This window comes from Pleurodeles waltl, chromosome 3_2 (genome assembly GCF_031143425.1).
Source record: "Pleurodeles waltl isolate 20211129_DDA chromosome 3_2, aPleWal1.hap1.20221129, whole genome shotgun sequence".
NCBI classification, from domain to species: Eukaryota; Metazoa; Chordata; class Amphibia; order Caudata; family Salamandridae; genus Pleurodeles; species Pleurodeles waltl.
This window is the reverse complement of record NC_090441.1, coordinates 91,674,805-91,698,414: the sequence shown is the minus strand read 5'-3', so window position 1 is coordinate 91,698,414 and position 23,610 is coordinate 91,674,805. Positions and strand designations below refer to the sequence as shown.

At 42.9% G+C, this 23,610-nt stretch overlaps 1 protein-coding gene across 1 annotated transcript in view; it reads left to right on the top strand.

Annotated features, from left to right (window-relative positions):
* The window catches only part of RABGEF1 (RAB guanine nucleotide exchange factor 1), a 236,280-nt gene that overhangs the window by 62,198 nt on the left and 150,472 nt on the right, over positions 1–23,610 (top strand). Inside the window, exon 2 of the mRNA XM_069226871.1 lies at positions 2,501–2,686. Within this exon, the coding sequence (XP_069082972.1) occupies positions 2,508–2,686 (179 nt within the window). The 5' untranslated portion in view covers positions 2,501–2,507. The remainder of the gene's footprint in view (positions 1–2,500; positions 2,687–23,610) is intronic.

The window sequence follows — 23,610 nt, the reverse complement described above, 5'->3', positions numbered from 1 at the left end:
AGGTAAGGGACACCCTAGGATCTGATAAGATTGGGTGGTTTAAGGGTGTTAGAACCACTCTTTGTGCCATGGGTCTAGGTGCCCTTTGGCACAACCCTGACTCAGCAACCTTTCCTTCAAAAAAAGTGCTGAAACAACTATATTGGGAATGGGTGGTAGGCACAAGACACTCATCCCTTATAGGTAGTTCCCTTACAACAACATTTTTACACGTGAAAGATGCCTCTGCAATTGAAAAGTACTGGGATGTTATAACAAAACCCATGGACCGTAAATTATATCACCAAGTTAGAGTGGGCTCATTACCATTAAGGTGTTTAACCTCCACCTGGGGTACTGGTGGCCCAGATAAATGCCCATTGTGTACTGAAATGCGGGAAAATGTGAGCCATTTGTTTTTTGTTTGTCCATTATATGCTGCCCCAAGGAAGAAGTGGTTGGTACCCCTATGCAAAAGTCTGGGCACACAATCGGCCGAGACTGCTTGTAGGATCCTTAAAACTGATCCTTCACCTACTATAGCAATAGGGGTGGCCAAATTCCTGGGGTGGGCATGGATAATTCGTTTTGAATCACTAAAACAGCTACATGTTTTAGATAAGTAAATTATCCTGAATTTTAGAACTGAGCCTTTTTAAAGTAATGTACTCCTTTTTATTATTATGTTAAAATATTTAACAAATGACGCATTAGATAGATTTAATACGTTCTTAGTAGCTTTTATGAAATATTGTATTTATTGTTATAATCATTAGCACTGACAATTTTATAAGTATTATGACGTGTAGCATGTCTTTTATGATGAAATATCGAATAAAGACTTCTTTGACTTGACTTGAAACAACATCCATTTTAACTATAATGGAACACCATTAGAAAATGTCGCAAAGCTAAAACACGTCAATAAACAGACTTCTAAATGCTTAATCGGAATCATTTCAAGTACTATATTACTAATTCATCAGTTATCACTATAATCCATCGTAAAAATAATTCGTTCTCAAAATATTGCTGGCACCCAAAATTGCAAGTTAAATAATATAGCATGATTTCAGGCTTCTGTCCAAACTCTGGAGCTTGGCCAAACCCATTTAATTACTCATCGTGGCCCTGATTCTCAAAGCTATTTGTGGATCTAATTATAAGATAAATGGCTAGCTACACACCTATATCCGTATTTGGGATGGGCAAAACATGTTTTGTACTTGTTAATGATATAATGGTATGTGAGTAAATTTGCTCATGGGGTAGAGGGAAGAAGGGGGCTTTTCTGCTTGAAAATGATTTATGAAATGTGGTAACACCCACAAATCACATTTCCACCAAAGGCATGCTTGGAAATGTATGCTTGTCAAAGGCAGGGGTAAATCAATATCTATGGTGGCAGTATTTGGTGGGGAGGAAGCCCTAAAATTGGTAGGTGTAATAAATGGATTTCGCCATGCGTTAAATATTTTGAGTATAGCAGGAAAAATATAATCACTGTTGGGAGGTGTTTATGGGGGCGTGAATGTTGTACACAACCTGCCTGTACAAGTTCCTTTGCGTGTGACAAACGTGGACTTCTCAGAAGACCAGTACTACTTGTGCAACAGTCGCAACTTTTCAGAAGTAGTTCTGGAGTCCTTTGTGAAGTCGGAAATGTATTCCTCAGATATTCATACACCTACAAGAGTAATGTTCCGACACATTTGAGAATCTGGGCACTCGTGGTTACTCATGTTTGATAATGACAAAATGTATTTGTGCACTTGATTTTCACACTCCACCTAACAACATTGATGGTGCAGTAGAAATCACACTTGGTTAAATCAGGAAATATGCCTTGATTCCTATTTAGCCATTCATTGAATGTTTTTTTAAACGACTACCACTTGATAGTCAGTTGTAATATTTTCTTTATTGCTGCACTTGTGCTTTTGCCATTTCCTAGAAATAATTATTATGAGTGGTCAGAGACTAGGTTCAGCCTCTGAGATTCAGGGTGCCATCACAGTGTTACTCTTCTTCCTCAGTGTGCACAGTGCAATAGCCATGTTGGCGTTATGTACATTTAATTTGTTAACCCTAAAATGGCTGCTGACAGTCCTGGATCCTGATGATAATATGCCTGCAGTACTGCATTATAGATGCACCCATGACACAACCATTAGAACCATTAGGAGGGCAGGATGCTTTGAAAGGGCTAGATATGCTGCTCAGAGCAGCAAATTGCTTTTAAGCTTTAACTGGTGTGACAGATACAAAAATAATACATATTTTCTCACTGCTTGTGCAGTATGAGGATGAACCTGTAAAATAGATGTCATTTTATTTAAGTCATGCATCTTTCAGTAAACTTGAATCATGTTTATTTAATATAGTTATTGATTTTCTAATTCAAGTCATATTGCTGTTCCTGATATTGCTATGCAAGACTATATTGATTTATGTTATCATTTTTGACTGGTGCAGGACACATCCAAATGTATTTATCTTTTTTTGGTTTGTTGTTTCTCAGGAGGAAGATGAGCTTGAAGCCGGAACGTAGAGGAATTCATGTGGACCAGTCGGAGCTTCTTTGTAAGAAAGGATGTGGTTACTATGGCAACCCTGCCTGGCAGGGTTTCTGCTCCAAGTGTTGGAGGGAAGAGTACCACAAAGCACGACAGAAACAGATCCAGGAAGACTGGGAGCTTGCAGAGCGGTAATGTTCACCTTCTGCCAGAGGACCCTGCTTAATTACCTTCTTCATTATCATTACTGACTCAATGACAAATAGTCAAAAATCTTCTTGCCTAAAATCTCACCTTATAATTTTGCCTGTCAGCTGCGTTAGTTTCCTCATTTAGTGCACATTTTTGAACAGTAGTTCATGATTGTATTAAACCCCCTCTCCACCGGTGTTGCACCCTTTTTGGGCTATTTGCTGTAGTTCGCGCTTAGAGCTCCATAACTTTTTGTTTTTCTAGATAAGGTACCCATACCAAATTTGTGCCCTTTTTCCCAACATCCTGGGGAATCTAAGAATACCCAAGGTTTGTGGCTTCCTCTGGAGGAGACCGAGAAGATAGGCAAATTATAGCAAAATGTTGAGTTTTTTGGAGGGAAAAAAGGGAAAAAGTCCTCCAGATAAGTGTCTGTTTCTTTTCTAACAATGGCATCCACGGTTTGTTGTACTAAAGCCACCATCTTCCAGGTTTCAGAAATGTGCAAAGCTCAATCAAAAAAACTAAATTTGTTCCACAGTTTAGGCATTTTCCTAAGTGGTAGCCTGTTTTCCTTATTTTTGTGCTTTTAACCTACCTCTAGTTTGTGGTGTAAACCAGTGTGAAACCCATGTGTGATTCAGTAAAGCTGTACATTTCGGAAAACTAGACTAAATTCTGGATTCAGCACGAGGTCATATGTGTAGATCCTTCAAGGTTAAAATTAGAAGGAAAAAATGGGCATTTGTGACATTATTTTCACCAATATATTTTTGTCACAATGGCAGATTGACAAAAGCAATATATCATTACGTCCACTAGACCCATCTGGTTGCGGGGATATATTGGGTTTGTAGGTGCTCCAAGAACCCGAGGTACCCAGGGCAGTAACTGAGCTGCACCATACAATGATTTTTCATTGAGTACCGATTATAGACCAATTCCTATAGCGAAACAGGCACAGTGAAAAATGTGTATCAAGAAAACATATGTATTTCTAAAATGTGCACAAGATGTAGAGTTTAGGAGCAGTGGTTATTTACACATTTCTGAATTTGTGGGCACCCATACTAGCATATGATTTGGAGGATATTTTTTTTAAATGTCATCTTTCTAATACACTGATTTACATTTGAAAGGCACAAATGTAGCTAAATCCAATTGGTATTAACAAATGTTCTACTATTTTATGTTCCCCCAAGTCTACCGCTAAAAATGGTACTTCACTTGTTCGGTTAGACCTAGTGCCCACAACAGAAAGCGGCCTAAAATAGAACATGGAGACACTGCGTTTTTTCACCCAAAACTGACCACCTTTTTCCAAAGTGGGTAGCTCAGATTTTGGACCATAGGTCAGCTGGCACCCAGGGAAATCTAGCCAACCTAGGAGTATCCAGGGTGGGCTGACTTGCATGGCTGTCGCCACTTTTAGTTACCCAGAATCCCTTGCAAACCTCAACTTTTGACTAAGAATAAACACATTTTCCTCACATTTCTGTGATAGAAAATGTTCTAGAATCTGTGGGCAGCCACAAACTTCTGTCCACTCGGCATTACCCCAAGTCTCCCGATAAAGATGGTACCTCATTTGTGTGGCTGGGCCTAGTACCGGTACCAGAACAAATCAAAGCAAAGCAAAGTCAAGGAGGGTCCCTTTACGAGGACTCACATTGATGTTAGTTTGATTAGTTCTTGTTGCGGGCACTGTACCCAGCCACACAAGTGGGGCAGAATTTTTATTAGGACAAGTGGGGAAACACTGGGTGGTAGAGTATTGTGGTTTCCTTCTGATTCTGGAAGAATATGGCACAGAAATGCAAGTAAAATGTGTGATTTTTAGTCCCATTTTGAGGTTTGCATGGCATTTTGGTTAAGCAAACCCGTTGTAATCCACGAGGGAGACACCACACTGTACTCCACTTGGTGTCAAGTTTACGAAAATATCTAGAGTTGATCGATTTTCTTTAGAGACAATGTACACCCTGGCAGAGAAAGACGGAAAAGACAAGTACACACATGTATTGGTTGGATTTGGCACAAGGGTGAGTGATGGTTCTGAACGTAAAATTCTTTTAACAAGAGATTCAACAAAAATCAAATGCACTGTTAATGACAGAAAGGTCACAAAACTGAACCAATAACTCCCAGCTCGTGAGTTGTAAAGCCACAACTTGTTACCAACCTACATACAGGCCAGTCACACACATTTCGTACGTGGCACACAGAATACCATTCACGCCACCAGCCGTGGGCCCAGCGCATTACCACACTCACATCAACAGATAATGTAGAGACAATGTACGCCCTGGCAGCGAAAGACAGAAAGGACAAATATTACTTCACATCCATCTATTCCTGAAGTACCCACACATACTGGTTGGATTTACCACGAGAGTAAGTGAAGGTTCAGAACGTAAAATTTTATTAACAAGAGATTTCACAAAAACAAAATGCACTGTTAATAATTGAAAGGTCAGAAAACTGAACCAATGACTCACAACTCGTAAGTTGCAGAGATATATAAGGTTTTTAGGTTCTCCAAGAACCCAAGGTACTCAACTTGTAAAGCACCAACTTTACAGACCGTTTACACACCTTTCACATGTGACACATACAAAACCATTCACACGGCCAGTCGCGGGCCCAGCACATTACAACACTCACCTCACATCAACAGTCAGGGCCATTCAAGGGCCCATCACTTTTATACGCCCACATGACTGACACAGCAATCACAGCGGCTGGTAGCTGACGGAGTGTGTGGACTGGCGTTTGGCTAGCACTGTGTGTAGTGCCAAGCAGCAAGTCACTACTCACACACCGCCTGCCAAATGCCAGCTCTCACACAACACCAGCCAAGTGCCAGCTCACACACACTGCCATCTCTTCTTTTTTTTTTTTTTTTTTTTTTTTTAACAGAAAAGACAAACAGTGACGTTCAGGGGCCCATCACTATCATACGCCCACATGACTGACACAGCAATCACATGGCTGGTGGCTGATGGAGTGTGTGGACTGGCGTTTAGCTAGCAGTGTGTGTGTGTAGTGACCAGCAGAAAGTCACTACTCACACACCACCAGCCAAATGCTAGCTTACACACAACACCAGCTCACACACAGTCATCACAGTTTTTTTTAACAAAGAAGAAAAACCAGTTGGAAGTATATACAAAGCTATAACTACAAACACAACCGCTCTAACTAAATACATCATACTAATGCCAACCGTGAAATCTGAACAAAAAATATAAAACTATATAGACCAGTCAGTACGACCATAGTTGCTCCCAAAAACTGTTGCATGTGGTTCAATTTAAAACATGTGGGCACACAAAGCCCAGATTTAGAAGGACACTCGGGCAGTACATACGACCCTCCTTCTGCAAGCTTCGTTGGATACAGACTCTCCATCTCATAAATCAATCAATCAGGAATTTGTAAAGCGCACTACTCACCTGTGAGGGTCTCAAGGCGCTGGGGAGGGGAGGATGTTGAAATGGAGGGGAGGAGGTAGAAGGGGAGAGGGTGCTGCTACTGCTCGAACAGCCAGGTCTTGAGAAGTTTCCTGAATGTAAGGAGGTCTTTGGTCTGGCGCAGGTGGGTGGGAAGAGTGTTCCACGTCTTGGCGGCGAATGCGAGAAAGACCTACCGCTGGTTGTGGTTCTGCGGACACGTGGGACGGTTGCAAGGGCGAGGTTGGCGGAGCAGAGATGCCGGGTTGGGGTGTAGAGGGAGAGTTGTCTGTTGAGGTATTCTGGTCTGGTGTTGTGCAGTGCTTTGTGAGCGTGGGTGAGGAGTTTGAAGGTGATTCTCTTGTTGACTGGTAGCCAGTGCAGGTTTTTCAGTTTGTCTGTGATGTGGCAGTGGTGGGGGATGTCCAGGATGAGGCTTGTGGAGGTGTTCTGGATGCGTTGCAGCCTCTTCTGATGTTTGGCCGTGGTTCCTGCATAGGGGGCATTGCCATAGTCCAGCTTGCTGCTTACGAGGGCTTTGCTTGGGTGACTGTTCTTCTGGTTTCGGTGGGTTTCCATTTGTAGATCTTTCGGAGCACGCAGAGGGTGTTGAAGCAGGAGGAGGAGATGGCGTTGACTCGCTGGGTCATGGATAATGAGGGTTCCAAGATGAATCCAAGGTTGCGTGCGTGGTCGGTGGAAGTCGGAGTGCTTTCGAGAGTGGCAGGCCACCAGGAGTCATCCCATGCAGAGGGGGTGGAGCAGAAGATATGGACTTCTGTCTTGTCAGAATTGAGTTTGAGGCAGCTGCTCTTTATCTATTCGGTGATGGCCTTCATTCCTTTGTGGAGGTAGGTCTTGGTGGAGTCCTTGATGAGGGAGAGGATCAGCTGGGTGTCGTCGGCGTATGAGGTGATGTTGAGGTTGTGGGATCAGGCGATGTCAGCGAGCAGGGCCATGTAGATGTTGAAGAGGGTCGGGCTGAGGGACCAACCTTGGGGTACGCCGCAGATGATTTTGGTGGCCTCCGAGCGGAATGGGGGGATGCGGACTCTCTGGGTTCTGCCGGCGAGAAAGGAGGTGACCCAGTCCAGGGCTCTGTCACGGATTCCAGCATTGCTGAGGCGTGAGCGTAGATTGTGGTGGCAGATGGTGTTGAACGCAGCTGGGAGGTCCAAGAGGATGAGTGCTGCGGTTTCGCTCCTGCCCAGTATGGTTCTGATGTCGTCGGTGGCTGCGATGAGGGCGGTTACAGTGCTGTGGTTGCTGCGGAATCCGGATTGGGAAGGGTCCAGGGTGCGTTTCTCCTTGAGGAAGCAGGTTAGTTGTCGGTTGACAGCCTTCTGGATGACTTTTGCTGGGAAGGGGAGCAGGGAGATAGGCTGGAAGTTCTTGAGGTTCTTTGGGTCTGCCTTGGGTTTTTTGAGGAGGGCCTTGATCTCGGTGTGTTTCTAGCTCTCCGAGAAGGTGGCAGACACGAAGGAGCTGTTGATGATCTTCCATAGTTGTGGTGCGCTGACGGATCTTGCTTTGTTGAGGATGTGGTGAGGGCAGGGGTCAGATGGTGAGCCGGAGTGGATGGTGTTCATGATTTCGATGGTGTCGTTGTCGTTGATGGGGGTCCAGGAGAGCAGGAGATTGGTCGGAGGTGAATCTGTGGTGTTGGTGGTTGCCGGGGGGTGGTGCGGTCTGGGTGCTGAAGCTGTCGTGGATGTCTGCAATCTTGCGGTGGAAGTAGGAGGCTAGGGAATCACAGATATCTTTGGATGGCGGGATGTCGTTGGCGTTGGAGCTGGGGTTTGGCGAGTTCCTTCACAACGTTGAAGAGCTCCTTGTGGCTGTGTGCGTTGTTGATTCGGTCTTTGAAGGCGGTTCTCTTGGCGGCTCGGATAAGTTGGTGGTGTCTGCGGATGACGTTTTTGAAGGCTGTGAGGTTGTCCAGAGTTTGATCTTGGTGCCACTTTCTTTTGAGTCGTCGGCAGCTTTGCTTAGATTCGTGGAGGTCGGCGATAAACCAGAAAGCCTTTCTGTTAGTGCATTTGTTGGAGGGATTCTTGATTGGAGCGGGAGTATTGGCACAGGTGTCGACCCATTGCCTGAAGTTGCGGGCAGCTGCTTCAGTGTCGGTGGTGTTGATGGGTGGGTTCTGGGAGAGGGTTGCAATAAGTTGGTCTTCGGTGACCTTGTTCCAACTGCGGTGGGTGATCCGTTGTGGGTGGTGGTGTGTTGTGGGTTTCTTGAAGGAGAAGTGGATGCAGCGGTGGTCTGTCTAGTGGAGTTCGGAGGTTGGAGAGGTTGTCCAACAGGGTGGTGGTGGTGGTGTTGTTGTTGGAGTTCTAGAATGTGCAAGTTTAAGTCCCCGAGGAGTATGTAGTCAGTGGATGCGAGAGTTTGCGTGGTGATGATGTTGGTAATGGAGTCGCTGAACTGCTGTCGTGGGCCGGGGGGCCTGTAGACAAGGGCCCCTCGGAAGGTGGTGTTTGGGTCATTGTGGATTTGGAAGTGCAGGTGTTCGGTGGTGCTGAGGGTTTCTTCGGTGTTGTTCGTGATCCTGAGGGTGTTCTTGTGGATGATGGCGATGCCTCCTCCTGGTTTGTTGGAGTGGTCCCTGTGGGTGATCTTGTAGCCATCCGGGATGGCTATGGTGATGTCAGGCGCTGAGGAGAGGTTCATCCAGGTCTCAGTCAGGAAGGCAACATCTGTGAAGGCTGAGTCGAGTAGATTCCATAGCTCTACTGCGTGCTTGTGGACGGAGCGGGTGTTGAGGAGGATGCATCTGAGATGGTTGCGTCCTGCCTTGGTGGGTGGGTCGTTGGCGAGGAGGCTGGTGAAGGTCCACGGTGGTCTGCGGGGAGGCTTGAAGGCAGGCGGGGGAGCGGCTGGTGTTTAGGATGCGGAGGGTGGCAGCGGCGTAGTGAAGACGTTCGTGGTGGCGGTGGGGGAACGGGAGCAAGGGGTTCTGGCACTGAGTGCGTTCTAGGTACCAATGGGCACAGACGGGCTTGCCTTTGGTGTGCCAGGAGCGCAGCCACTATTAAGTAGGGAGGTGGGGGGGAGGAGAGGCCAGCTGGGAGGTGAAAAACAGCGTGAAAAAGGGGGCGGAGTGAAAAAGGGGCGGAGTGAAAAAGGGGCAGAGCAGCGGCGGGGAGAGGGAGAGAGAGCGGAGTGAAAGAGAAACGAGGAAAAGGAGCACTAAGGGACAGAAGTGAAGCAGAGCAGAGAGCAAAGCAAAAGGAGGAGAGAGGCAAAAGGTAGCCTAGTAGGAGAGCAGGGCTCTCCCACTAGACACCAGGGATGAGGCGCAGGCAGAAGCCTGCGGGTGGAAGAGGGCCTCAAACTCCTGACAGGGGTCAGGAGTTTAGAGGAGCCAGGGAAGGGCTCTACTTAGAGGGGGGAGGCAGAGCAATGCACTGACCAGGGATTGTTTTTATATTTTATTTTATATTTTGGGCATGAGAGGAATGTAATAAAAGTGGCCATGTTTTAGTCTAGCCACATCCTCCACCACTCCAATTCTAGGAACACTTGCCTGTTCCACCAGAATAAGGCTGCTGATCACAGACTGAATAAATGTCATCTTTGACTCTGGAGAACAATCTTTAAATACAACAAAAGCATCTACTGTCTACACCACCCGTGTGCTTTTTATAGTCTAAAATGCACACAGGTTTGCACACTTCAGGAACCTGACCCCAAAGTCACAGGTGAAGTACTTTCATCATGGATGGTAGTCAGCATGTAGACATCTCTCCTGTCTGCAAGTTTTCACATCTAGCAGTTCATCACGACGCAAGGTACTGCACTGTCCCCTTTCAAGTTTTTTTTTCTTTTTTTTTTTAAATACAAACAAGCTCTTTTGGGTAACCTTTACAGCTAGAGCGGACTATGCCACAATCAACACTGTCCACTTTGAACAATTCTCTGAACAATTGCACAGCAGTGTAGAAGTTATATATAAATGGTGACCTTTTTTAAAAAAGTCCTCTACCAAGTTCCCACACAATTTTCTCACTAACTTCAAAAGTGGATGAACAACTGGGAGAGTGGGGGGGTTCAAAAGTGGAATCGCTACCAGTGTGTACACCTTGAAACTATATACATATCCAGTACTACTCTCAGACAGCACATAAGTCTTAATTTCAGGACATGCCCTCTTGCTAGGAATGTACTGCCTAAAAACCAAATGCCCTTGAACAGGAGCAAAGACTCATCCACAGCTATTTCTTTCCCTGGAACACAGATCTCTGAAAATCAATCTAAAACGTAATGGAGGACAGACCAGATCTTAAAAAGATGGTCACAATCAGGGTGACCTAATGGCAGTGTTGAAGTATTATCAACAAAATGCAGCATCCGAAGCAGAAGCAAATACCAATCATGACTTGTGATTGAGGGAAATAATGGTGGTTGCCTTCAAGGGACGAGTAGACCAATATGAAGATAGTGGTAGCTTTCTTATTAAGGCTATCAATAAAGTTAAACCCAAGAACTTCTTCAATTCATCCAGATTTGTGGGAGTGTAGAGCGAGTCTTAAATCTGGCACTGTTGTCCCTCAACTACTGTTCCGCATACAATCCAACAATCTCATCCAAAACTACATTGTCTGTAAACAACTAAAAGAAATTTATAGGCAAAAAGTTTTCAGTATTCACTCTACACCCTGCAACACCAGTAAAGGCAGGCAACGCCAGCAGCAGCATCATGTATGGGGCAACCCACTAGTTCAGCTCTTCCAGTTGGAATACTTTCAGTCCCAGGCTGCAATCCAGATGCCTCTTGCTGCACTATTGGCACGTCCATGTCCTCCTCTAAAAGTGGCACTTCCACTACACTTAGAGTGGCTTCTTCATCAGATGATTCCTCTATGACAGAAAATTCACTCCCAGAATCTTGCTCTTCCTCCTTTTCCTCAGATGCAGAGTCAGTCTCATAATCGTGATCAGAGGAAGATTCGAAAAGCATACCAACAACCTGCTGAGCAGTAATCCTGCGGCTAGCCATAATCCTTAATAATAAAAGTAACTTGACAAATAAGTCAACAATACCCAACTCTGTGTAAAAGAAGTAGTAAACAAAATGTGGCTTTATCAAACAGGAAAAATCTACTGGCATCTAGTAACTTGAAAGGAAAAGTCAATCAACACAAAGCACACACAAACCTACATACTTAAATACAATACCACTCACTTGCCAGAGAGAGCTAGACTCCGGATCACCTGCACCTATTCTACACAGACACAGCAAGCACCAACAATATCCCACTAGAAAAGAAAAACAAAAGAAAATTACACAAAAGACAACACAATACACATTGTGCAAAAATCCAAGGAGAATTGCACACACAATAAAAAATAATCTAAATAGGCTACTAATTTACACCATTTACAAAAAACTCATTCATGCATGGCAGTGATGATCATTTGGAGTAAACAGTACAAAAATGTTTTTCTTGCCAAACACATGCAACTACACAAACTGTAGATCTACAGGTGCCAAAACAGCAGGCAGAAGTCACAGCAAAGGAAATCAAATGTTTTGCACTAGAATAAAAAGGAGAAATAAAACATTACAATCACAAATGCAAATGATGACAAGAACTAAAACAGTTAACCCAATAAAACACTGTCTATCCAAATGGATGCCACTCACATCACCAGCCAGAAGCTAGTCAACACACACCGTCAGCCAGATACCAGTCCCCTTACCCACCAGCCGAGTGCCAGTCCACACACACGACAGGCAAATTCCAGTGCACATACAGCCAGCCAAATGTCAGTACACGTTAGTTTGCACACCCAAAAACTTTCCCTCAGGGGGCAGATGGACTTAAAAATATGGCCAACCTGCCCCTAAGGTGGCAGAAATGGCCAAAACACACCACCCGAAAGGGGAGTGACCCTTGCCCAGGGCCGAGGCATCAGATCGTCGAGGGAGGCAGGGGAATTGCTTCCGCTGCCATCCCTGGTGGAGGGTTTTAGTGGGGCGCCCCATTGTGGGAGCGCCCCACAGGGGGAGCGCCATTGCTTCCCCCACCACTCCCATTGTGGGTAGGTGCAGGGACAGCTGAGAGCCATCCTACCGATTCCCAGCCATCCGACACAAGCAAGCGGTTAAGCCGGGAGTTCCAAAGGGAAGAGGTCTGAAAGAAGGCACAGCCACCTTGGTGAGCCTTCCTGATCCTATGAACGCTCAATAGAAAAGCGTGAGCCAACACAAAGAACCTGATTGAGTGTTCAAGTTGCCTAGTTGGAGTTATAATCAATGAGATGTAAAGCACTTGAAGTAATATATATATATTTTAAATGTTTTAAAAACGACTTACTTGGAAAAATCCCTGGAATTATGGGAGAGTATGCAACACCTTCTGTTGCAGTATTATTTCTCTGTTTTGTCATTTTAATATGTTAACGCTGCCCGGCCTAAGGTTTCACCTCATTGGTTTCCGTTTAACACCCTCATAAGGCAATCCGCAACTGAAGGATAATCCGATAAGTTTGCAAAGGATCTGCTGCAGCGCAGCAGCATGTGTTGCACTTTTTATTTTTTGATTTGTTTAACTGACAATGAAATTCCTTTTGAACTCTGCGAATTAAGCAGCAAGTTCTAGATTATGTCACAAATGCGTCAAATATATAATTATATGAAAGTGCCACGGTCGCAGAATCGCATAATTTCACTGGCCCTGCTTCTAAGACCGTTTTTTTATAATAATAGATGGACATCAGTGGTGCCAAGATGCTGTTTTTGAAAAAACAAATAGGGGTTTTGTTAAAAAAAAAAAAGCTAATCATTTTGGCGGCAAGTGGAATTTGAGCCAACTTGTACCTCCCAATCTGAACATTAGCATCGTGTTTTAAAATTGCTTCCTATGCAGGCTTTTCGATACGCTAATTTTGAGCCCGTAGTTCTGCGGAACGGTGGAGTCGGGGTACTTCAAAAGGTGCAAGAAAGTCGATTGCGTTGTGTAATGGAAGAAGAGAACCTGTGCCTGAACCTCAGTCCTCTATTCAATTACAAATCGTAGAGGACTTTCTTCTCATTTCAAGGCCGGAAGAGGATTCGTGAAACATGAACACTTTCACCGAAGTGCCTTCCCTCCCTTTAGGCATCCTTTGAAAATGTGTGCTGCCACAAAGCCAATGCTAATTTAGCTCCAAATAGGTGCCTCTGATTTGTAATATGTTTGCTCCGATCAGGTTCCCAGTATTTGCAAACTGAAGGACAAAAGCAAACCCCGGCATTTTATGAACTTCTGGGGCTCTATGGAGAGAATGTGAGGCAGACTATTATTTCTCTGTTGTATTGTTGGGAAGTGCACCGTCATACAGAGATGAATCTGAACTTTGCTGTAAGAATATGAACCTAAAATTCATTTTGAGTACCATGAGCTTTGCAATAGCAACAGGTACTAAGGGCCATTTCCAAAGAAGATGACAGTGTGTCTCTGACTTGAAGATTTTAGCCAATCACCCGGCATACTTGACTACAAATCCGAACACTCTAGATACATCCAACCCCATCACAAGCACATAGCCTGAATGTAACTGACCACCATTATGTTCTGCACACTGCTTAAGGCAGCAGAAGTAATGTTGAAAAGAGACAGAACTTTTTTTTTTTTTAAAGGATAGAGGAGGTAAGATCCCTGAGGTGGTACCAGAATAGAATATATTCTAAAATGATCGGCTGCAGTCCTGTGTGCTGATCCCAGTAGTGAAGATCATCTTAACATCTGCTCCTTTAAACCAACAGTGCATTAACAGTTTAGTATAGGGAATATATTTACACATTGGCGATGAATTCGTTCATAGAAGAGCAGCCATACTTTAATAGAAAACCCACTCTAGGCCATCTGCCTGCAGAGCAGTACTGGTTCTGTTCAGCTATCTAATAGGGCACTGTTCCCTTTAGTACTTTGGGCCGCATTCCTGCATTTTGCAGTGCATTTTGTTTGTGCGAGAAGTGCACCGTTAGCTGCAAATTGGTTTAATTACACTGTTGCCCTTCACCAAACAAGGACATAAGCATTCTTCTGTTTTTTTTATCAAACAAAGTTGAATTATATTCCTAGGTCTTTTCTCTTGCTGTAATATATTATTAGGTGTGAGGTCCTTTAAATTAGGTAAGACTTTATAATTTACAATAGTAGGTAGCGCCCCCTTTTTCACCCTGCACCCAATGTCTATACCTTTTTGTTCTCTGTTGGTGCATTTACTAAGGGAATTGCTACTACAGATCCCTGTCCTTCCATAAACACGGCAAAATCATTACAACAACCAGAGACTACTTTACACTCAGTAAAATTATTTTTAGTAACACAAATTGTTTTTTTCAAATCAGTGTAAGTCCATAAGCACAAAAGTATGAGGTCGAAATGTTCAGTTTCAAATAATGTATTCTTCATTTTGCTTCAAATTTTGAGTAGTAAAATTCGTTACAAAGCTGTTTTGTCAGCTGACATGTTTAGTCCCAATAGGGACTCTTTCAATACATTCTTTGAGTTGGGCTCAGGAGGAAGAAAAAAAAAAGTAAAAATATAGAAACATAATGTGATTATTTTACTATGATGAGACCTTATGTACTTACTATATCTACTATGATTTAGGATAATTATTGGAAGAAATACATCACTTGAGCCCTTATCAGCATATTGATACAAAGAATAGTGATGAGTGCTTTGAGAAAGTCGCTGTTCAGTCTTGCATTCTCTGGGTGCTCGAGCTAAAGTGCTAATCTTTTCTTTGCCATTATAAATCAACGGAAGTCTTGAGACGTGAACACCTAGAAACATGCAGCTGAATCAGGAAGGGGGATATTGGGCTATTCATATTTGAGGCTGGGACCTATATGTACGCACAGTCTCTGGTCTGCTCTCTCCCAGTCTGCCTGCCCGCTCTTTGGGTAGACAGTGACCACACTAGCTGCAGGAAACTCTCAGCATCGGCAGAGAGAAACCTAGTCCTTGAGCAGATGGATGTGCAAGGGAAAGGGGAACGATGATTATGAGCGCGTTTACTGGTGAAGCCACTGGAACCTGCTCTTGTTTTACCTTCTGATTCGAGGCCATTGTCTCCAACGTGAATACTGGAGCTAATGTAGCGTCATACAGGGGCTAGTTATTTGCGAGATATCGCCACACCACAACACATTTTTGAGGGTGATCTTTCCCTATAGTCCACCAACTTATGACATCTTGTGGTCCACCACAACTGCACTTTGAGCAGTGGCAGATTAAAAGCAAATAAAGGATGACTTCTCTCGAAGGGCAGCCATGAAGTTTAAGGGGCCCTGGAGTGGGGGTGCTTATCCCTTAGGCCTAGTACAAAACACCAGCAGAGTCCTGAGAGCTGTGCTGGTGGTAAGGGGGAAAATGAAAGGACTTGCAAACAGAGTTTTGTAGGTTGAATAAATATCCACGGCATCACTTGCTGTGATACAGAGGGTGGATGCCTGTGCCAAATACCTAAGTTGAGCAGCCTGACACAATTAAAAACTGATCAGCAGTATGGTGAGGCTGGAGTAACATTTGGTGAGACTGGATAGCATTAGGTGGGGTTCTCAGTTTACGGATGAGATGCATATTTTTCTTAACCGACAATGATTAAAAATGTAGAAGCCTGCACAGGCGATTCAGAAGGTTACACAGGTTAGGTGATTCTAAATATGTACAGTCTTCCACTGAGATAAAGTGGATCTATAGCGGGAGACCCCATGGATTAGCCTGTGGATGTTGAAGTAGTTATGTCTTCACCTGTGGGATGTGAAAGTTGGCCGAAGGGGAATTACTAGGCTTCAGAGTGAACAGGTTATTTTAGGTTTACTTTTCTTTGGGTATTTGCTGGCCTGTTCTTTTCTCCTGCATGCTTGATCTAAGCATGTGTTCATGGTTTGGGAGCACTATTCATAGGGTTTGTCAACCTTAAAAAAGTAAGTGATTACTAGAGGCATTTGGGGTGGTGTTAATATATGGATATGACTGGAGTCCTAATAGTGGACATGATGATGAGCATTTGGATATAAATAAAAATGGCAGTGTCTGCAGTCATCATTGGTGATCTTTAATAGACCTAATTGGAAGTTAAAATATTCTAACGCAGCTGGGGCATTTATTTATCTGTACCTTTTTTGGTATTTAAAGTTGTCTAGGCACTAAACAGGAGATACATAGTGTACTTTATACATACATAATTAGACTGCAGTCTTGACCAGACCGATTTTACAGCTATGTAAATTCAGACTTGACTTTGAGAGGGTAAGAGAAGTGACCACTTTTACAGTGCACTGTGAAGTGAGCCTTCTCTTTTGCAGAAATTATAGGGTAAAGATCAGACCGTCTACTGTGTACAGAGGGAGGACTTTAGAGCTCTTGAATTGCTTGCTTTTTATACGTGAGCGTTGCCCGTTCAGCGCAGATTATGCTTTATTTTTTGTTGTCTGATACTTGTAGTACAGGTTAAGCCAGTCCAAGAGTCCCTGTACTGGAATTCAAAGATAGATCTAGACCGGATCAACTACTTCAGCATGCAAGTGGGAAACTCGCGGCCTCTGTGTCCTTGGTGTAAGTTCAGTCTTCATATACGTAATTCACTCAGGAGGCCTTAGAAGTAGGATTTAAAATGTAATCCATGAGAAAGAAAAACCCCAACATCACTCAAGAAGGTCAGATCTTCGAATACATTGAAACCATTCCATACAAGAGCATTCAACGATATGACTACACCAGATTCTAAAATCTCACATGTGAAGAAAAATAACTACCCAACACAACTAATAGAAAAGACATCAAGTATAGAATATAACATCTTACTCTTTATAACAAATTAACTAAAACTTAAATAAAACATACATAAAATTGTAAAACACGATAAAGAAATAAACACAAAAGAGTAACCCCTCAAAAGGCAACATCATCTCTTAATTTCACAGGCACTCCTCACTTTAGATCACCTACACCTCATCTCAGTATTAGACTGAGCAGCCTTAGAATTGCTGTGTTCAACCACTGATTCTGTATCACCTGAACAAACACAGTGTGATTTATTATGTTATGGAGTCCACTCATACCAGTCAACTGCATTGTCACTTTCAATACTATCCACACTATTTTTTATAAGGTGGACTTGTTTGTCAGATAACTTCAAAATAGCACCTGTATTCCACCATCCTTTATCTCATAGTAACACAGCAGATCTAAGTACGTTCACCATGTTGACAGGACTAAAATACTTTGAATCTCTCTCTACCCCTTTGTAAACTTTTGTGATCAAAATACATTGCCCAACACCAACATGCACTTCTTTGCATCTCATGATTCACCATCATTCTGCTTCAACAGAACCCTTTGCTTATCTTTAAAAAATCCAAGTGTCATCACAAAGTAATACTTTCCTTTCATCCATACAAGATTCAAATTGGAATCAGGTTTCCTACCTCTCAATAACAGAAACACAGAATAAACCTGTAGTAATAGGTGAAGTAGTATTATAACTCCATCCTTTTTCCTTCAAGTATTTTGTCACCAATAAATCACTGCTGTTTGTACAACCTTTTCAATGAGCCTGTTCGCTATCTCAACCAAACTGTTAGAGGAAGGACTGTGGAAAGGAACCTTCAACTGCCTAATAACAATATGTTTCTATAAAGATAAGCTGATATCTAAGAACTGTCACTGACAATAGTAAGCTATGCAGCTGCTTGAGAAACTCTTTGAATCTGATGAAAGCATTCTCTCATGTGGCCTACCTTTAACCATGAAATCCTACATCCTTCACATAGCATTCATTCCATTCATTCTCAGTGATATTCAAATTGCTTGTCACAGCTATAACTGTAATGACACATTCACCATCCTCATCCTGAACATTTTCACTAGGTTGTTCCTATTCATCGTCAATAGACATACATGACAAGCATTCTGCTCGTACATTTTTCTACCTGTTGGGCATTTAATGTCAAAGTAAAATCCCTTTGAACAAGATAGTAACCTCGCTAACCTCACAGAGGCTTTATTGGATTAACCAGTTCCCAGAATATAAATAAGAGGTTGGTGGTCAGTATATAATTCAAACTTCTTAACCCAAATGTACATCTTGAATTTCTCAACAGCCCAAGAACAGGCTGAAGGCTCTCTTTCTATAGTACTATATTTAGTGTCCGCCCCTTTCAGTATATGAGAGGCAAATGCTACTGTTTGTTCTTTACTATTAGACAGTTGATTAGGAACTGCCCCTAAGCTAAATTCAGTTGCATCAACAGTAATGATGCTTTTAAGATCCTGAACAAAAGGTGTTTATCAAAGGAGCTGTTATAATTAACCCTTTAATCGTGTTGAAAGCTTCATTAACCTCATTTGACCATTCAAATTTTGATCCTTTCTTCAAAAGTTCATGCAGTAGCCGGACTGGGTACACATAGCCTTGCACAGACCTTCCATAATACTCACTAAGAAGTAAAAATGATCTCAGTACATCTTTATATTTTGGAACAGGTGACTTTTGTAAAGCATCAGTCAAGGATAACTTTGGCTTAGTACTGGCTTTAGTTATAATAATGAAGGTAATCAACCTATTTAGTTAAAAACTTACACTTGTCTTTAGTTATGTTCATTCCATGTCTCAACAAAGTTTTTTACGCAATTTCTAATTTCACATAATGATGTTCCACACTGTTGGATTATAGTAATATGTTATCCTGGAATGCTTGTATACTATTCTGATTACCAAACACAATTTCCATCATGCACTAGAATAGACTTGCTGCGGATGCCAAACCAAATGGCATCCGTGAATTCTTGTATTTACCAAAAGGTGTTACAAAAGTAGTTAGATGTTGAGATTCTTTTGCCAGTGGAATTTGATGATAGGCTGATCGCTTATCTATAGTTGGAAAATACACCCACCTTGTTGGAAAAATACACTCACCAAGATAGACCAATATGTCCTGTTGTTGGAGTAAAGGGTGACAATCTCCTATTATATGTTTGTTCAAAGCACAAAGCCCTGTGCACAAGCAAATCTCTCCAGATTTCTTTCTGGCAATAACAGCCAAAAAACCCATTCTGAAGACTCAATAGGAGTATTTCGTTTCTGGAGACATCATCTAATATAGTTTTCAACTCCGATATCACAGACCCTAACACTACTCTTAATTTCTGAACAACTGGTGTTACTTCTGCCTTCAATTTTATCTTGTGTTCAGACCCTTTCACACAACCAACTTCATGTTCAAACACACAGACATAATTCAACAACAAAGTATCAATGTCACCAGTCTTTCCCTTGTCATCCACACACAACACAGGTAGGTCACCTAGAACAACAGGATCTTAACAGTAGATCTAATCTCCTCTAATCCTGCCAACCCATGCTATCTCTTTCTTTTTCATATTTGTTTGTAAATATTTCTCTTCTTTTAAATTGCAAAACATCCTCAATATAGTTGTATCAAATTTTCCCAAAAATGTAGGATTGAAATTTGTTGATTTCAAAAGCTTTTTACACCAATTTTTAGAAAATTTAACATCCAACAAGATTGTGACAGGTGATCCAGAATCAGCCATTACGTTTAAATTTACTGTGCCAATATTAGCTTCACAGGTAGGTCCCTCAAACCTTTTCTACTTCATTATATTAACATCAGCTGTTAAAACAACATTAGTTAAATCATCAAAAATGTTATCCTCTGAACTATCTGTGTTGACATTAACACTTGGATTGGCAGTGTGACAAACCACATGAAAATATACAGAATTCCTGCGTAAGTTGTATCTTTTCCCTTGTGCTGGGCAAGATGAACTGTTACTCAAGTGATTTATAGAACCACATCTATAACAACCTCTTTTGTCTGGATTCTAAGTAACTTTGTTCGCAAGAGACACTGGACACACACTCACATCATTCACACAACTCACTTTACATATGCATGTTGGATCTTTTGCATCATTAGTTAGAACTTTACTAGATAATACTGAACTCTCTATATTTCTAGCTATGTCCTTAACTTCATCATTTGACAGGTCTTTACAACTCAAAATCCTTTCTTGGTTTTTTTTTGCTGCAATTAAAGACAAGTTGGTCTTGTAGAGATACATTTCAAGGTTGCTACCAAATTCAGATTTTGCAGCTAAAACCCTTAAACTTGCTAAATAAGCCTCCACATTATCCTCCATATTCTGCTTTCTCTTGAAGAAATTGTGTCTCCGGATCATGACTGACAGTTCGTCAGCGTACTGTTTTGCCATACGAGCGGTAGCCTCATTATACTCATTCCATGAGCCAAAAACTGATGCTGGTGCTTCTTTGTCCTGTAAATTGCAGACCTGCCTCCCCTAAATGGGTTTTGTTTCTGAAAATTATTGTATTGATTTCTGCATTAAGGTTTTATCACATGCTTTCCTGTCATTTCCCTCTCTTCACTGTTTCACTGTATTTCAGTTTTCATGGGATACCATCCACATTGGTGGAGTTTAGACGTTTCTGTATTATTATTTTTTTTTTTTTGATACAGAGGTGAACTTAACATCTAACACAGTAAAGTCAACACACTATAAAATAGAACCTTCTAACACTTAACAGCCCTGCTAGAGATACGCGATGTGATGTTTTGCTGAGTCAAGGGTGTTGGTGAGGTTGTGTGTCAGTAGCCCCTTTCCCACCTTCAGCAGCTAAAGACGGGAGGTCCTGTCAACTATGGGTGGTGTACCCCTGCTTCACGGGTCTCCCACCCAGTCAAGTTTGCTCATGGTGAGCCCCATCAGCCTCACGGTGCACCAAATGCTAACTGTTCCCCAGATGTGGTATGTCCTGTAGTATTTGGTTTAAAGCTTCTGACCATCTCCCAGGTCTCAGACCCCTGTTAGACTCCCTCTACAACACAGCCCCCTCACAGCTAGCCCATTTGAGAAATACTGACAGCCAGCTCTGCAGGATAGGACCCTCAGCGGTCCTCCAGGCCATTGACCGCTAGTGCTTAGCAAGTATTTGCCTCCCTGGCATTGATAAACAGTAAAGCAGTATATCTTACAGCATCGTGTTTTGTAGCGTCAATTACTACCTTGTGGGTTTCAAAAATTCTGAGCCACTTCTTGCAAGATATAGTGGGTTTTGAAGAAATGGAGACAGTTGAACAACATTGTTCGCAGTGGCCATTTCGTCGCTTGTGAATAGTGTACTAAGTTGACATTAATTTTCTCACAACGAAGTATAGCACTATGAATTTTATAGTTAAAGGAGCCAAACTTACTTTCAGGAATGAAAGATGTGCAAGTATCACCGAATTGACCAGCTAACAAAAGTCGACCGATGTGCTGACGATCCACGTGGGTTAAAAAGCAATTTGAACTGTTGAAGACTTCAACAGTTTCCTAGGTGTATTTGAAAAGTCCGCTTAGCCCAATTGAATACGGCCACCTTGTGCGTAATATGCCAACACTTAGAATGATCTAAAACGTACGATGACATTTGAGTACGTTCTAGTGAGTGACATAGAAGTATGCCTCCAACGTGCTTTAGGAGAAGCTTATGCGCCACTTCTCCCTATCAAAGTTAAAGAAGCATCAGTGTACACAAACAACTGACACGTGGTCCAAATGGTAAGCGGTTACAGAATCTTTGCGGTAGACCATTACCAATGCTAACAATAACAGCACATACAAATGTCTCCTTATACAGCATATAATTACAGTGAAAGGGCAAACACTCCAACTCCCTTGGATAGTGATCCTCATTTTGCCATAAATCCTCTTAAATCCTTCGTGAAAGAAAGACTTGTTGCAGCAAATTCCAGCAAGGCAGCAAAATACAAATGGCAAGCAAAATTTTGTCGGTGGGTTTTCATCAAATAAACGTTTTGGCAATCTGTAGTAAGTTGTCTTCATGTAAATAATTCACTGAAGAGGCCTTAGAAGTAGGACTGAATGTTTAATCCATGAGAAGGAAAACCCACAACATCACCCAAGAAGGTCATAGCCTTGATTACCTTGAAACCAAACCATACAAGAACATTCAACAATATGACCACACCAGCTTCTAAATTCTTACATGTGATGAAAGAAAAGAGCCTACCCAATACATCTACTAGAAAAGGCACTAACTTTAGAATATAATCTAAATGGCCTGTATGAAAGGTTGGAGGTTAAGTGGGAGTAGGGGTTAAAATATCCCTTGTCATCGTGGAGTATGATTTCAGGGGAGGCAAGAGATTTGTCCAGATTTATCCAGTATGCATCCATCCTGTTCCGGTGCTTTGTCATTCCAGACCTAACGTAGTGTGCCTGAAAGATAGGCGCTGGCCCTGAAGGTTCTGTACTGATTAACGAAGATCTCTGCTCTTTCCGACCCCTGCCTCTGCACACTAGACTCCACTAGCTGCTATTAATGGCTTACACGAGAGCAGCTTATTAACAACCCCCAATATGCAGACTCTGGAAGAGGCAGTTCAGATAGTGCTTCACCGGCCACCCTATGCGCTGGAGCTGAAAATGGAACGATCCATGGCCATAGCTCGCTGGTGGGAGGAGGGCTGAGTCACCATGGGAGACTTATATCTATCGGGCCAGCTTATAAGCCTCCAGGAGGCCACAGAGACAATTGGTCTGGGCACAGGTCAATTGCTTCATTGTTCCAAAATGGGGCCCTCAGCGCGAGAAATATGGCTAGGGTTGCCGAATGCCCCTGACCCTACTCTGACACTTGTTGCAGTGCTGACGCTCACCAGAGGACGGAGACTCGTTACTCATATATACCACACTCTGCAGGCGGATAGGCCCAAACTCCCCCTTAAGACTAAGGAAACATGACAACAGGTCTGTGACCTCCCAGTCATGGCCGTGGAATGTGTTAGGATACATGGAGGGGAAGTCTTTACCAACCCACGGTTTGAGCTCACTCGATATAATGTAGTACACATCAATTATCTCTCTCCTAAACAACTGCTACACAGCGGTGGACGTCTTTCATGTCATGTGGAACTGTCCCCAGATTGTTTGTTACTGGGATGAGGTCCTGAGGTGCTCACATAGTACTACGGGTTGGGCGATACCCAGGGAGCGAACACACTGCTCTCTGGGTTTGGTGCCTGCTAGGAAAAATAAAAAAGCCATTTGGTTGCTGAGCCTGAAACTTAAAGGGACACACACACTCGCACAACACCACCACTGACTGGCTGCGTCACATGGTGGATAGGCTGGGGTTGAGGAAGCACATATGACGAAAGTCAGACATGACGTTAACCTGGCGGACAGCCTACAGGCGTGGGATGCCATGATCCGCGGCCTGCCGCCTGGCAGCAACAGTGGTTTATAGAGGTACAGACTAGTTATAGCGCTGCGACCCAGGGCTGGGTGCAACGGGCATCGGTGGGCGTTCGGATTCTGACAAGCACAATGGTCAGCATGGGGCTGAACAACGGGGGTTAGTTAATCTGTATTTTCGAGTATTTTTCGACAAGAGAAAGTGGAACGCACGGGGCGTGG